At 38.0% G+C, this 14,170-nt stretch overlaps 1 protein-coding gene across 1 annotated transcript in view; it reads right to left on the bottom strand.

Annotated features, from left to right (window-relative positions):
• NADK2 (NAD kinase 2, mitochondrial) overlaps positions 1 to 14,170 on the bottom strand; it is a 24,668-nt gene extending 10,498 nt beyond the window's left edge. Inside the window, exons 1-6 of the mRNA XM_026087173.1 lie at positions 14,087 to 14,170; positions 12,040 to 12,121; positions 10,070 to 10,153; positions 4,982 to 5,118; positions 3,649 to 3,727; positions 1,316 to 1,459 (exon numbers count right to left, since the gene is read on the bottom strand). Coding sequence (XP_025942958.1) covers positions 1,316 to 1,459; positions 3,649 to 3,727; positions 4,982 to 5,118; positions 10,070 to 10,153; positions 12,040 to 12,110 — 515 coding nt within the window. The 5' untranslated portion in view covers positions 12,111 to 12,121; positions 14,087 to 14,170. The remainder of the gene's footprint in view (positions 1 to 1,315; positions 1,460 to 3,648; positions 3,728 to 4,981; positions 5,119 to 10,069; positions 10,154 to 12,039; positions 12,122 to 14,086) is intronic.

Raw genomic sequence — 14,170 nt, 5'->3', positions numbered from 1 at the left:
TTTTTGCAGCTCAAGGAAGCATTTGGAGGATTTAAATTCCTCTCAGGCTGAGGAGGCCTGAACTCCCAAGGGACCTTAATCACAGTCTAAGGAAGGTCATCTTTCTGAGGCTGGGTCCTCAGTGCACCACAGCACACCAGAATCACGAAGTGGCAGAATCACAAAGCCACAGAGTAAGCTTAGAGAGGTCAGCAGTAAACACGACTGTGGCACTGAAGATGCGCAGTCCTGGGATTTGGTCCCTGCTTCTGGGATTGCTCAGCACAGAATGTATAAGCAACAGATAAAATGCATAAGAACAGCTTTGGGCTAAGGCGGTATGTTCCCAAGGTACTGAACAGTAGGAAAGTTCCCCCAGCAATCTGCCAGTTTCATCCTTGGCAGCTTCCATGATCACGTTATGCTCATTGAATACAAGATTCTGAAGTACAATGAAAACTAAAACCCAGTAACCATAGTTACAGCATGAATATTCATTTCTGTATTTCAATAAAAGCTTCAGTTTTAGTCCATGTTAGTCTGCCACATAAATCCAGGGCCCTGTTGTACAACTTTAAACCATAAGCACAGCCGGATTTCCAAATGAAACAGCCTCTCACTGAACATTTCTCACATCTCAGAAAATTACATGTATTATATCTACATGCAGTAATGTGACTTGTTTAAATTGAAGTTAAGAACATTAACCCTTTGATTAGGCTAGTGCAATTCTACTCAGACATGCCCTTTATTTTAGGGAAGTACTTTGGCAAAGAAACTGTGCCTTTTCAATTATGTTTAAAAGAGGGTTGGAAGGAGAACGGACAATATGTGTGCCAGAGAACACTGTTAACAGTTTCCAAGCATGTGTTTTCCCATTCTATTTAGAGCTTAGATTTTATAAGTCTTCCGAACTGCTACAACTAAATACTTTTGTTTTAGCCAACAAGAGTAGTTCAGGGAAACCCCCTTATACGCTCTGCAAGTCAGGGCAGAATCTCTTTCCCTCACCACCCCCAGTCATCTCTACACAGAGCATCCAACCTCCTTCACCTGACAAAGCTACAGCCAAGGTAAATTTCTGTCACAATCCCTCAGCTCCTTATTCTTCTCCCCTTCCTCTTCACCCTTGCAAGTGGGGGGTTCTCTGCTCTTCTCAAACACCTGAGACAGCTTTGAACCATACAGAGAACATTTGGACATAGCTGTGCCAGACACTGAATGACCATAGCCCAAGAGGGCCTCAATATGGGTAAGATGCTTAAGCAAAGTAGATTCATCAGAAGCTAATTTATCTGAAACAATCTTTTCTGTCAAAGCAGTGACATGAACTTACCATGCTTTTGATCCTGTTCCAGTGCATACATTAAGCCCTGAACTCTTCTGTTTTTCCCATGGACCATCATCAACTGATATCTCATAATAGGAGGCCCTATGAAGCGAGAATTTAAAACTGGGTTTGCAGGACTTATAGTTCTCCCTGAATGAGACAGAACACACAGCCTTATCAGGCACATAAAAATTTAGAGGGGCCAGTTTCAAATATGGATGACAATTTCACAGGCTTTGTACAGTGTACTTCTGATTTGGCAGCCACTTTTGATTCACCGTTTTATAGCAGTTTTTATAATTGACAATGTGATTTGCAGCATGAACTTTTAAGCAGTTTTTCTGCAGCTACTTTTCACATTAAATTCTGTGCAAAGAACTCTGTAGTTCATCTGGCAATAACTTTGTATATAAGGGTTTGCTGGACTTACAAATGAAACTACAAATACATTACCTTCCTTGAATAATTGTTGAACTAACGCATAAACTGTGCTTATGCTGTGATTGGGTCTCATAAAATTACATCAGGGAACACTAAGAGGTAAAAAATTCCAACATCAGTGAGTAATAGCATGGCTTCAAGCTGAATTCTTGATCACCTCAGTAATTAAAAATCCACTGTGATTCTTCATGAACAGTTTTAGCTTGACCGTAGTCAGCAGACTTAGTTGCTCTCCAGGGCAAATTCTTCCTAAAACTCAGTGCAATAAGTCTTCAGGCACACCATCGTTTTGTATGGTATTATTCATATCTCATGGAATTCCCTTCTAATGTTAGGCCTAGGGCAACCAGAACATCTCTTTCCATAAGCTCCAGAACATCTAAGCGTGTATTTATGAACTACAGTTGTTGACATTTATAATGTCTAATCCAACAATATGATATAGTCTTCAGATTAATAGAGGCCCTTTCAGAAAAACACATTCACTGTGTTCAGCATGACTGAGTCGCACCCTTCTTAGTAAAAGGAGCTTACTGAACTGCTTTGGGTGATGAAAGTTTCAGTCTGGATAGACTGGGAAGAAAATATTTCTTGAATATTTGGTGTCAAACAGTTTAGACTGTTTGTGACTAAGAGCATTATGCATACTCACTCTTGAAAACATGGAAAGATGAAAGAACCAGAAACAAATTAAGAACACAGAGGCACAGCCTGATTCAGTTTAAGACAAAGCTTTTGCAAACTAGATAGGAAATTTTTTTTTCAGTTTCCTTGTTTTCTCAACTGTCATGCAGAAAAAGCCCTTAGAAGCCCCTAGGGTTATTATTATACGCAACCTTTGCTACAAGAAATTTGCTCCTACAGGTATTGTGTTCCTTGGTGTTTGTCAAATATACTGGAACCAAAGAGCACAATGTATTTCTGGCATTTAGAAGTAGAGGGTTATTGTAAAGTGATGGGAAGCAGCTTTGTCTTCCTCTATCACTATATGTTAGAGAAATTTTTTAGCATCTTGATAAAATTAGGTTTGATTTAGTAAAAAGCAAAATTTGTATCTGTTTGAGACTAATTCCTTCTGCCAGTCTGAGGCTGCAGTCCAGATGGAAGATAAAGCACTCATGGAACATTTATACTGTTTCCAGCAGCAACCACAGTGTCCCAGGCACTGTACAAACACAAGAAGAAGTTACACTCTAAAGGTTAAAAAAAAAAAAAAGACACAGTAAAAGGGAAAAGGATATAAAATACAAGTAAAAGTTTGGCCAAAAGTCCTGACTGAGGATCATGTTTTAACTCCTTTCCCGCAGCCCCAATCACATTCCCCACATCCTTATCGTTTGATTAGCAGAGATGCCTTTACCTTCAGGACGGAAAGGATAGTCTTAAAGGTATTTTGGAGAATGCAATACCAGGATTTGATATAAACTGGTTTCTTAAAACAAGGAGGGAAGTGTCAGACATTTTCCTATAATAACAAATATTCAGCCAAAGGGATGCCATTACCTTTGCCTCTAATGACAGAGAGGGGGAAAGGAGAAGTTACTAGGATTTTGGTTTGGTCATGTTAAGCTCACGATAGATATTTAGGAAAAGATGCAGGACAAGAGACAATTTAAGGACAGACATCGAAATCTTCGATCCACTGTAAAGACAGCAATTGAAGGTATCTGATAATGAAACATGGAATGGCCAGACAGGAAGGGGGGAAACACCAATTCATATCACTGCACCAAAAAAATCTTTGAATACACACTTTGAAACCAGCAACAGTGTTATATATTCACAGACTAAGACAGAAATTTCACAGCAAAGACTTCCCATTACCAATCACCCATTACAATGTCATTAAAAAACAAAGTCAATTGTGCCTTGCTGCCATAGTAAACAATTAAACATACCTGGATGAGAGAGATTCCCCAATGAAGACTTCATTGAGTGCTCTCACTGGCAAAAGATGAGGACCAGAAATCTCAGATCCTGCAGGTATTGAATATAGCCGTTTCAAATCATGGCTCTAAACCCCAAGTTTTCAAAAACAATTCATGAGACTCTGAGAATGTAGTCTGCTGCCTGGGATTGCATTCTAGACCTTGATTCTCAGTGTTCAGTTGTCCTCAAGGACCCAATTTTTTCACCAGTTCCTTCTGTATCCAGTCACAGTCCTTCACTGGAGACCACAAGTATTTGAACCAAGGCCAGTAAAACAATGACACGTTTTAGAACATTGTTTTTCCTCGAACTTGTGGTTAATCAGACAGGTTGAACTCTTCTCTTCTGTCAGTGGTCACTCCTCTAACTTAGGGTAGTTCACTGACAGTGACTTAACGGATGTTTTGGATAAATTTCAGAGTTAGATTACACACCACAGACTAACTTCTAATTAATGGGGATTAAGATAGTGTTCATGTTCACTAAGGGCTTCTCAGTGGGGAAATCCAGCACTAGAAGCAAAGACAGAAACTTCTTCAGTCCACCATAATTAAAACACCTGAAAGTGTTTTATTACTTAGGAATTACCCAGGAAGAAATTCTCATTTCTAAAACATTCTAATCCTATTCGATTCTCCTCTCTTGAAGTTACAATAATTTGTCTCAATATACAAATAAATTCTACAAGCTATTTATGCAGTAGTTAAAGAATACCATTTCCTTGTTGAGACTTCCCATCTTTCAACAATAAGAAAAAAGTTAACAGCATGACCTTCCTACACAAGTATTTGCACGCATATGGCCACTTGCGGGCAGCCCGAGATACGTTTTCTTCAATTGTGAGGTAACCTACCTCAAATTCAGCACAAGTTAAGAGCGCGCGCGCACACACACACACACAGTTTTAGTCCAAAACATCTAATTGTATGGCAAACTGTTTATGTAGTAACCCCACATCTCTACAGTAACACTAAGAGACACCATTTAAAAAGCTTAAATATTTTTCCAATAGGTAACATACTTAAAAGGAAAAAAGTCTATAAATTAACTATTAATACTAAATACTAGTTCTAAGTGTACAGTGCAGAAGCAGCACATAAAAACCTAGGTATTCCCTTAAAAAACAAAGCCTTAGTCTGAGCTAAGAAGAGTCATTTCTCCCTCGCTTCTCAAATGTTTGTATCTGTATCAGCCCAGTAGCGACCAGACTTCAAACACTTCATGAATTCTTACAAACCCCTATTTCCTATTCCAAGTTATTATGGCAAAGTGGTTACATTCTTGTCACAAACTTTAACCTACTTTGATCCTGGAATCTTTCATTTATATGAGCCCTGCTGTGTTGCTCTTGGCTTAGCTGCTGTTCATGCAGATCTACAGGGGTAGGGTTAATACCAGTTCCTTCAAGATACAGTCGGATTCGTTGCCGCCACTGCCACCTTAAAAAGGAGAAAGAAATTGGTATCAGTAGCTGAAATGCTCATTTTAAAGTTAGCTAGGATCAGAGTCTTGAAAACAGAAGAGTTTCACTGGTTCACTCTCAAAGCAGAGCATTTTAAGATCACAAGTTTAAGTACATTCCAAGTAACTTCAAGTTTCATAGCTTCCACTATCACTTTTAAATTTAGAAAATCAATTATATTCAAGTGTAAATATTTTACATTTACCAATTTGCTAGCTAATGATTTGTGTGCATGTGAAATAAGATGACGCTGGCCAAAAGAAATCTACAAACATTACATAACATATAACATCTTATTTTTTTAGGCATATGATCCTAACTTATGAATTAATGACTGACACAATGAGTTTGAGAGTAACAGGCTCTTCGGCATTTACACAGCAATAGCTGCTAGATTTTTGCCACCACTTTGCTTATATTTGCAGACACCCAGAACAGTAGCTCTACCCATTCCTTTCTCTATAAGTATCCTGTCATATAAGTAGCCATAAGTATCCTGTCATTTTAATAGTCTCCTGACCTGGCAAGTTCTTCAGGATGCTTGAGAGAGAAGTTCAAACGAAGAAACAAAAGGATATAAAAGGCATTCTTCGTTAAGCTGTTACATCATTTAGATTTTTGTTTTTTTCCTAGAAATCAATGCCTTTTTCCTCTTATGATTTAGACACTATATTAAACAAAGCAGTAGTAGCAGTTCTGATTCAGAAAGCAAATCACGATGAAATGTTTTGAACACAGCTTTTCCCAGTTCATGTTGCTGACATTTGAGTCACAGTAACCAGCTTACATTTTTCCTGAAATAACAGCAAGGAAGATTTAGGCTGGATAAAAATCCATTACTACTTTCTCTATCTCCTGAATTAGGACAACATCTTGTCTTGCAGTAACTTTAATCTTCAAATATATACTGTAACTTCACTTAATCTTTTCTAAACTGAATTCAATTCTCTTCCATGCACCTTAATGCATCAACTTTCCTAGAACTTCTTGGGGGAGAACAGAGGGAATTTCCAATCAGCTTTACTGCTGTTGTGCTTCTGAAACCTCAATACTCAAATCTTCACATAGTATACCATTTGAGGCCTTTCCAGTGCTAGATAAAGAGGAAGAATTACTTCACATCTTAAATATGACTTCTGTTTATACAAAGTTGTATGATGTTTGCTTTTTCTGGAATGCTGACACTAACTTACATTTAGTTTTCAATCCATTATAATTCAAGATACTTCTGAGAAACATCTGCCTGTCATTTTCATCATGTATTTGTGCATCCAGTTGTTGTAATCAGTAAATGCAATACTTTGCACATCTTGACTGAACTGCAAAGCATTTATCTAAACGTCTCAGTCTACTTGGATTCTAATCCTGTTCTCCTACATGTTTGTAGTTCACGCTACCTTGATCTTTAATAAACGTGTTATCTATTTACTCCTTCATCTAGATCATGAAAGAAAGTACTGGATAGTACAAAACCCAAGGGACATCCTTGTAGAGCTGCATGCAGCACACCCTTAATATAATTAGCTACCTGCCCTGATACTCGAAGTACAATTTAGGCAGCCAGGCAGACAGCTTACAATAGATATCATTACACTAGCTTCCTTACAATACTCATGCTAGAATGCATCCAAACTCCTATAAAGTAAGCATATAGGACAGCTACTATTCTGAGATAGTGTTACACTGTTTACTAACCATATTTCTTTTTATGGCAGTCTGACATTGTTTGCTCTTAATAAGTTTTGATGTTGATTGTTACACAGGACTGCAAGAGAAGCGTTTACACAGACTGTTTCACTAAGGTAACTGCCAGCTACCTGGAGAATGAAGACAACCCCTTTTCCGGTCACTGACACCTCCCTGTCCTTCAGGAATTCTGACCAAAAGTTCTTTCAGACAGTTTCATCTAGTTACCCAACTATTTAAAAAGTTTCCATAGGCCCAATAAATCTGAAAACCACCAAGTCATCAACAACCCATTCTCTTCCTATTCTGCCCTGAGATTTTCATTTTTAATAGAATTAATGGTGGAATCTGAGAAAGTAATGTTCCTAGTGAAAGGTGACTAAAGTCAGTCCAGTGCTCTCAGTATCGTCTGCTGTTTTCTCTCTGTTGCTTACAATTTCTTTGATCTTCCACTACTGTATTTACATACCTATCCTTGATATTCCTGGTTGGTTGTATTTCAAAAATCAAGACATGGAATAATTTCATTCCTACACGTGTATACTTTTATATTCCTTGTCTGTAATTTGGCTGAATTTTCATTCTCTCTCAAATCTCTGCTTGCTAAAGGCAAAGTCTATCTGCACCCACATTCCAATTAAGTTTGCACCTGATCATTTTTTCAGAGCAATGCTAGTTTTCTCAATCCTTCTCTCCCCTTTAAATTTACGTTCCTTTGCATCTTTTCAATCTCCATCCCCAATGTATTTAGGCTGCTTTGTTGCAATCCATTTCTCCTGCTGTACTTCTTGTTCCTCCCCTAAGAATTACGAACTACCACTTCCATTGTTCAGACCGCTATTCCTTCAGTCTCAGTTAATTCCTTCCTGTTGCAGGGGGACTTGGGACTCAACTGTTGGCTCATTAACTCAACATCTTCCAGTAAAATGTGTTCTCAGGTGTTTACAGTGAAACAAACACTCTAGCCTAAATATTCTGGAAGATGTTTTAACTGGAGGCAATTTATATTTCGGTTTTGTTCTGTTATTTAGGGGAAATGAAAATATTGCTGGTAGAACTCAAGTGCTGTGGACTTCTCAGCCAAGTCTCTACCTCACTATGGAAATATTAGCTTCAGCTGAGCTTTCACACCCTGACTTCCAAGTATTCTACTTGTCTGTGTCCCTCTCCCAATCCGTACTGTTCCCTGCCAAACTCATCCCTCAGTTTTGCTTTCTCTGTGCCTGAACAAAATGCACACAACACTGCCAATGAGTCATTTAAGGAGATACTGTTCCAATTTCTCCAAAACTAGTAGCAGATTTCTACTTTGCTTGCAACTAATGATTTTGAGGCTTTCAGACAGGGAAGGGTCACTGTTTATAACCTGCAAGACCTATGTTCAGCTACAGTTTATGTTTTGACTTTGACTGAATTTGTTCTAATTAGATCAAACAGTTCAGTAACCCAAACCGGTTCAAAATATTTCATACTGGAAAACAAAAAAGGGAAGTCACATAAAGGGGATGCACCAAGATTGCGGAGCTCAGTCTTCATCAGTGGTTCCAAAGTTTCTCCTTAACTTAAATTTGGCATGAAAACTGATACGCTGTAGGGAAGCACAGAGAGGGGAAATGTAAACTACTTCAGCATGTAACAGGGGAGCAGGAAATATGTCCCCTTAGCACTACCACACATCCCTGTAAACTCATGCTTACACAGACATGCACAAAGATATTAGTGTAATATGAATCTGGGGAAGGAGGGGAAAAAAAACTGAGCTACTGCAGCCAAGCAGACATTTCCACAGTTCTCTCAGTGACACCACCCAGGTCTCCACCTGAGAATAAATATCAAAGATACAACCAGTCTCCTCCTACTTTAAGTAGTTTAGCTGCTTCCAAAAGCAGACACAGAAAGGCTTTGTGCTGAAGTCCTTGCAAGGGTGAGCAGAACAGCACAGCGACATCCAGATACATCAGGAATACACATTAGCTGTGCTTTGAATCACATAATGAAAGGACATGATGTAACAGTTGCTCCGAGGACTCCAGTAAGAATATATGCTCCTTGCACTGAACAGGTCCTTGCTAAGGGATGCAAGTTTTCAGTCAAACTTATTCCAGAACAATAACCAAAAAAAGGCCTGCTGTTTAGCTCTGATGAGGCTTCAGGTCCGTAACGAGCAACAACAGGAGTGCCAGCAATGTAAAATCTAACGTGACATCCAACAAAACCTTAGAAGCAGTTACAGTATCAGGGAGGTTACCTGCATTAACACTACCAGATTTAATTAAACCATTTAATATGATGGACAGTTTAAAGCTTCTGTTCCCCAAGTCTCAGGATATCAGAGTTAGAAGTACCTTTTCATTTAGTAACACAGATTGAACCATTCGGTTATTTACAAGTCCTTATGACTGTATTAACCTGTTTCTAGAAGCCTCCTCTACTATGCCACAAATAAAATTACACTTCAATCAAGCTACAAATATACTAGAAGTATAAACAAACAAACAAAAAAACAAATTGCAATGTTTTCATGTGAAAAACTTATTTCTGTTTGATGGTTTGCCACTGTATAAACAATCCAGAATGTTAATACAGCACAGAAAGACTTTTTAAGTAAGTCTATGAAAAACTCCCCTAATGTGCCTTTTAAAATTCATACTGCTTCCTGCTTAATTCAAGTGAGATTCTTCTATTCTAAGAATAGCGAGTACGGAAAGCATCAAGCTAACTTCACTATTAAAAAAAAAAAGCAGCAAGCTTTCACTAACATTACTCTGGTAACAGCACTTAAGCTGTTCTACGTTAGTCACCAAAATGTCAGAAGCATCACACTGACTGTCTCCTAATTATATACTTGATAGTTCATTAGATTCTGCTTACCAGATATTAATATGGCCCATCATTCTACTAAGTATGCTTTCAAGTGTTGAAACACATAAACCAATGCATCCTTCACAAGATTTACAGTTCCTTGTCTAACAATTTGGTAATTCAGAGAAGTAAGTCAACTGCTGAAGGTCATAGAGAAGTCTCTTTGCTGGAACTGGCAGCCAGTTTTATGCTTTGTATTCCAATCCCACTCCCGACCACAAATCCATTCTTCAATATGGTAAACATCTACAGAATTCACAGTTTGAGGCATCAAGATTTTACTAAGCATCATCTCTTCCTTAAGAATTGCATATCATTAATCCTGTCATAATACATGTTTGGGTTGTTTTTTTTTTAAACCAAAGATCAGTGAATCCTACCTGAACTCACCACGATAAAGCTTCTGTAGCGCCTCAGGAAAAGAGTGGGTATATCTCACAGGCAAGCATAAGTGGCCCTCTGATCTGGAAGCAAAAAAGGAATAAAGACAATGAAAATGACAGTATAACTTCTGAGATTTCATCCCTTAAAAAAAACAACAAAAAACCCCCCAGCTCTATTGGTTACATGAAGCAAAGCTAGACTTTTGACCTTTATGATACCACAACTATGACACTGTACTATTCCTACATACATAACACATTAGCAATATTACAGATCTTTCAGGCCCAAGGAAAAGTGGAAGGGAGGCATGATGAGCTGTCTTCCACATTTCCCCTAAAAACTTCCTGTTAAGCTAGTAATCCTGCAGAAATATGTTGGTACTAATATAGCTCCTGTCACCATAGTTCTATGCAAGGAACTTCAGCTTAATAAACTTTCCAAGTTAGAAAGAATATTTTCTCCATTTACAGGTAAGTTAGTGATAAGAGACAGGTAAGTGGCATGCCTAAAGTCAAAAGAATCTCATGTCCAAGCCAGAAAACCAAACACTGATCCCCTTTCATGAATGATATTTGATAACTTGAAGGCAGTTGTTATTTGAACTCTGCTATTCAGGCTTGATACTGCAGAGTATCTATTCACAGCATTTGAAAAGTTCTGGAAGAGGAGTAGGGGCTGGAAAGAATTAAACGCTTTTGGCCATCACTTTCTCATCAGCTAAGATTAGATTAATAGGGAACATCAGAAGCAGAAACCCAAGTCTAGAAGTCTCAGACAGAGCCTTGGTGCCTTCTGAGTTTTTATTTGCCATCCATTTGAAGGTTATGCTAACCAGGCAGTGCTAATACACTGTACCCACCTGCTCAAATCAATCTTATTGCTAGGTGAACACAACTTGTGGGGAGTTATAAGAGGACAACTAAATGCCATTAACTGGCTGAGGAGACAGTGTCCTCTGAAGTATGATATGATTTACATGAAAGAACCAGTGGCAAAGAAAAAAAAAAAAAACACAAAACAAAAAACAATTTGTTGAGGCCCTATCAGATTTCCAATAGGATTTACCTTCTTGATAAACAAATTAAGGTTCTGAATATTCAGGCACCACTCTTTTTTTTTTATTATTATTTTAAAAAGAGTTCTGCATTTTCCAGTCACTATTCTATACTGCCATTTGTAACCTGAAGCTTTTGGTTAGTAATACAAGTTAACTGGCTCTGAGTGCCATTACACTTGTGTGTGAACAGAGTTGTGGCAGTTTAAGAAGTTCTTGCTTATCCAATACTTTTAAAGTTCTTTCAGATGGGACAGGATAACTCATTGTGTACATTTTTGTAATAAAAAAGTAGTAATAGGTTCCCTTTATCTCTATAATCCACTAGAACAGACATTTATGTTGCCAAATGCCAGTGGAGGTGGTAAAAAGCCACCTGAGGGGAAGTAACAGGTCCTTGCAGGCCTGTTTGGAACCAGAATACAAACCTATCCTGTTAGACACACTCCAAACTTTGGTCCAAGAACACCTACTTGTTCTGGGCTACAGAGTGACCACGAGCAAGAAAGTACACCCTGAAAAGTCATTCTGGGAATATCTACTTAACATACATGTTCATTTACTTTAATTAACAACCAGTTATCTTACACTGTCACTCCAAACAATTCCTGCTACTGAAATAACTGCACAGTCAACCTCCTTTCAAACGTGCTGCTACTTTGCTCTGGAGCTAGCATAAATTCACATGGTGCCATACTTACCGATACTGTATTTTGTAGGGAAAAAGGTTGTTTGAGAAGATGAGAAAAGCCACTCCAGTTTAAAAGGACTTCTCATTTTAGACAGCAGTTTCATCTAACACTACCAAAACTTCATATTCAATGCCTTTTCTTCATATAATGAACATGATGAAATAGACACATATGGTGCCTGATATTAAATGAAGTATTGCTTTCCCAAATGTGTTCTTACCTTTCAGGATCAGTATTTACTCCAATAACTGGTTTAAATTTATCAAAGACCTTACTGGCTGCCAGCAACATTGTACCATCACCTACAAGAAAAAAAGCAAAAAAAAAGTTAGTTTCACTTAACATTCTAGAATTCCAAATAAAATAATCTTTCATGAATTGAAGCATTGTTATTACACACTTTCATATCCACAACTGATTAGGTAAGTTGCACAAAAATAAAATGTAACGGGAAAATTACTGAAACTATTTAAAACTGGATAGTGACAACCAAATTCAAGATGACAAAAATGATTGAAAAAATACTACTCCTCTGACGGCTGTACATACCCAGGCAATTGAATTTGGCAGAAGCAAGTTTGAGAAGAACAGGTAAGAGAAATTCTTTTTAATAAAAAATGTTTACAAAATACTATCAGACCCACAGGAGACAGGAAACAACATAATACCAGATCTTATATGAATCACATGGAAACAGTGGCTTTAGTTCTTTCTTGGTTTTCTGCTAGAAGACACAATTTAAAGGTCTTATTTGGTTCCAGAAACACATAACTGGGAAAAAAATCTTAGATAAAACTGTTTAAATAGAAATCTAAGTGCCTCTAGTTTCTTCAGATATGTAGCAATCTCTTTCCTGTTCCTTAAACAGAAAGACAACTATAATCCAAAAGAGTCTTTGCACCAAGCTATGAGTCCTGAAAAATTTAGATGGTGTTGTTTAAAACATTACTATTTCCTAGTCGCTGGCTTCATAACTATGCCAGATGTTGCCATAGCCAAGTTAGCAGAGGAAGCATTCACACCTCCCTTTAATTTCCAACTTAGAAGAGTCTGCTGAATCTACAGAAGTGTATTAGGGTACTTCAGGTATGAACACGCATCCCTTTCTACAAATTCTGAGTGTAGTAACCATTAGTCAAGAGCAAGGTGGACTCCAGGGGAGGAGAGAAAGGCAGAATGGAGCTGCAGCTCATTGCTTTTCTGAACATGAATCAGACCCCAGGAACATGCTGCAGTACTTGCAGCAAAACACAAAATAAAACTGAACTGCTGCCACCCAATGTTACATAGAAAAAATCAGGTTAGTTTCTCTATTGGTCATTTAGAAAGCTCTGAGCAGCTTCACAGGCTGTTCAGAAGTTGCATACTTTTACCTGTACCATCCAACTAGATACTCCAGTCACTGCAATAAGTGTGAAAGCAAAAAAAAAAGTTTGGGAAGGGGAAGGGAGAAGTAAAACATTAGTCTTCACCTCACACACCTAAAACCAGAGAGTAGGGTTTAGGGCTATATGCATATGACATCAAATATTTCATTCTCTTTAGCTGAAAGCTATAGTAGACTTCACAATTGTCTTACACAAGATAATACTAAATTTTTCCAAAGTAGGCAAGCATTGGCAATCACCTCCTAATGCTACAAATACTAGAGGAGGAGAGGATGGTCACAATGATTGCATTTTTTCCTGTTTTCTGACAGTTGCATCAGCAATTTCTTTCCAAAATGGGCATACCTCTAGATGCTTCACACACTGCAAAATTTGAAAGTTTATCTATGAAAATATACTGAAATAAATACTTTCCCACCATAAAGTCATACCTCCTGCTGATATAACAGCATCTGCCCACCGAACTGTCTCTTCATTATATTCACGACGTTTAACAAGACGGACTTCTATCCTCTCGTTCCTATAAAGTGCAGGAAAAAGCCTGAATGTGTCCTATATTGTTCCTTGTCACATCCTTCTGAAAAACTGACATGTAATTAAGGACTAATTACAGTGGTATTTAGTTTATGAGCATTGATTCTCACACAAGTCCTTCACATCTTTTTCATTTGTTTTCAAGGTAATAATGCAGTGTGTTAGTTAAGTGTACTGAGCTAGTTCACATTAAGATTGTTTCAGGAATTACTGTCCATCTACATCACCCTGTTTTCAGTATTGTTGTTTCATTAGCATTCATCACACAAAGCTTGTTTCGTTGTTTAACACAATCCATCGGTATTTGCACGGTTCCTGAAGTCCTCGATACCCATACAATCTTACCGTAAGCTGTCTACAACATGCTCCACATTTTTCGTATGAATGCGATGTCGCTCCAGTAGACCAGCGTAGTTAGATCCCTTCAAG

This window comes from Apteryx rowi, unplaced genomic scaffold, assembly GCF_003343035.1.
Source record: "Apteryx rowi isolate R43461 unplaced genomic scaffold, aptRow1 scaffold_71, whole genome shotgun sequence".
NCBI classification, from domain to species: domain Eukaryota; kingdom Metazoa; phylum Chordata; class Aves; order Apterygiformes; family Apterygidae; genus Apteryx; species Apteryx rowi.
Note: the sequence above shows the minus strand (reverse complement) of the source record. Positions and strands in the feature narration are given on the sequence as shown.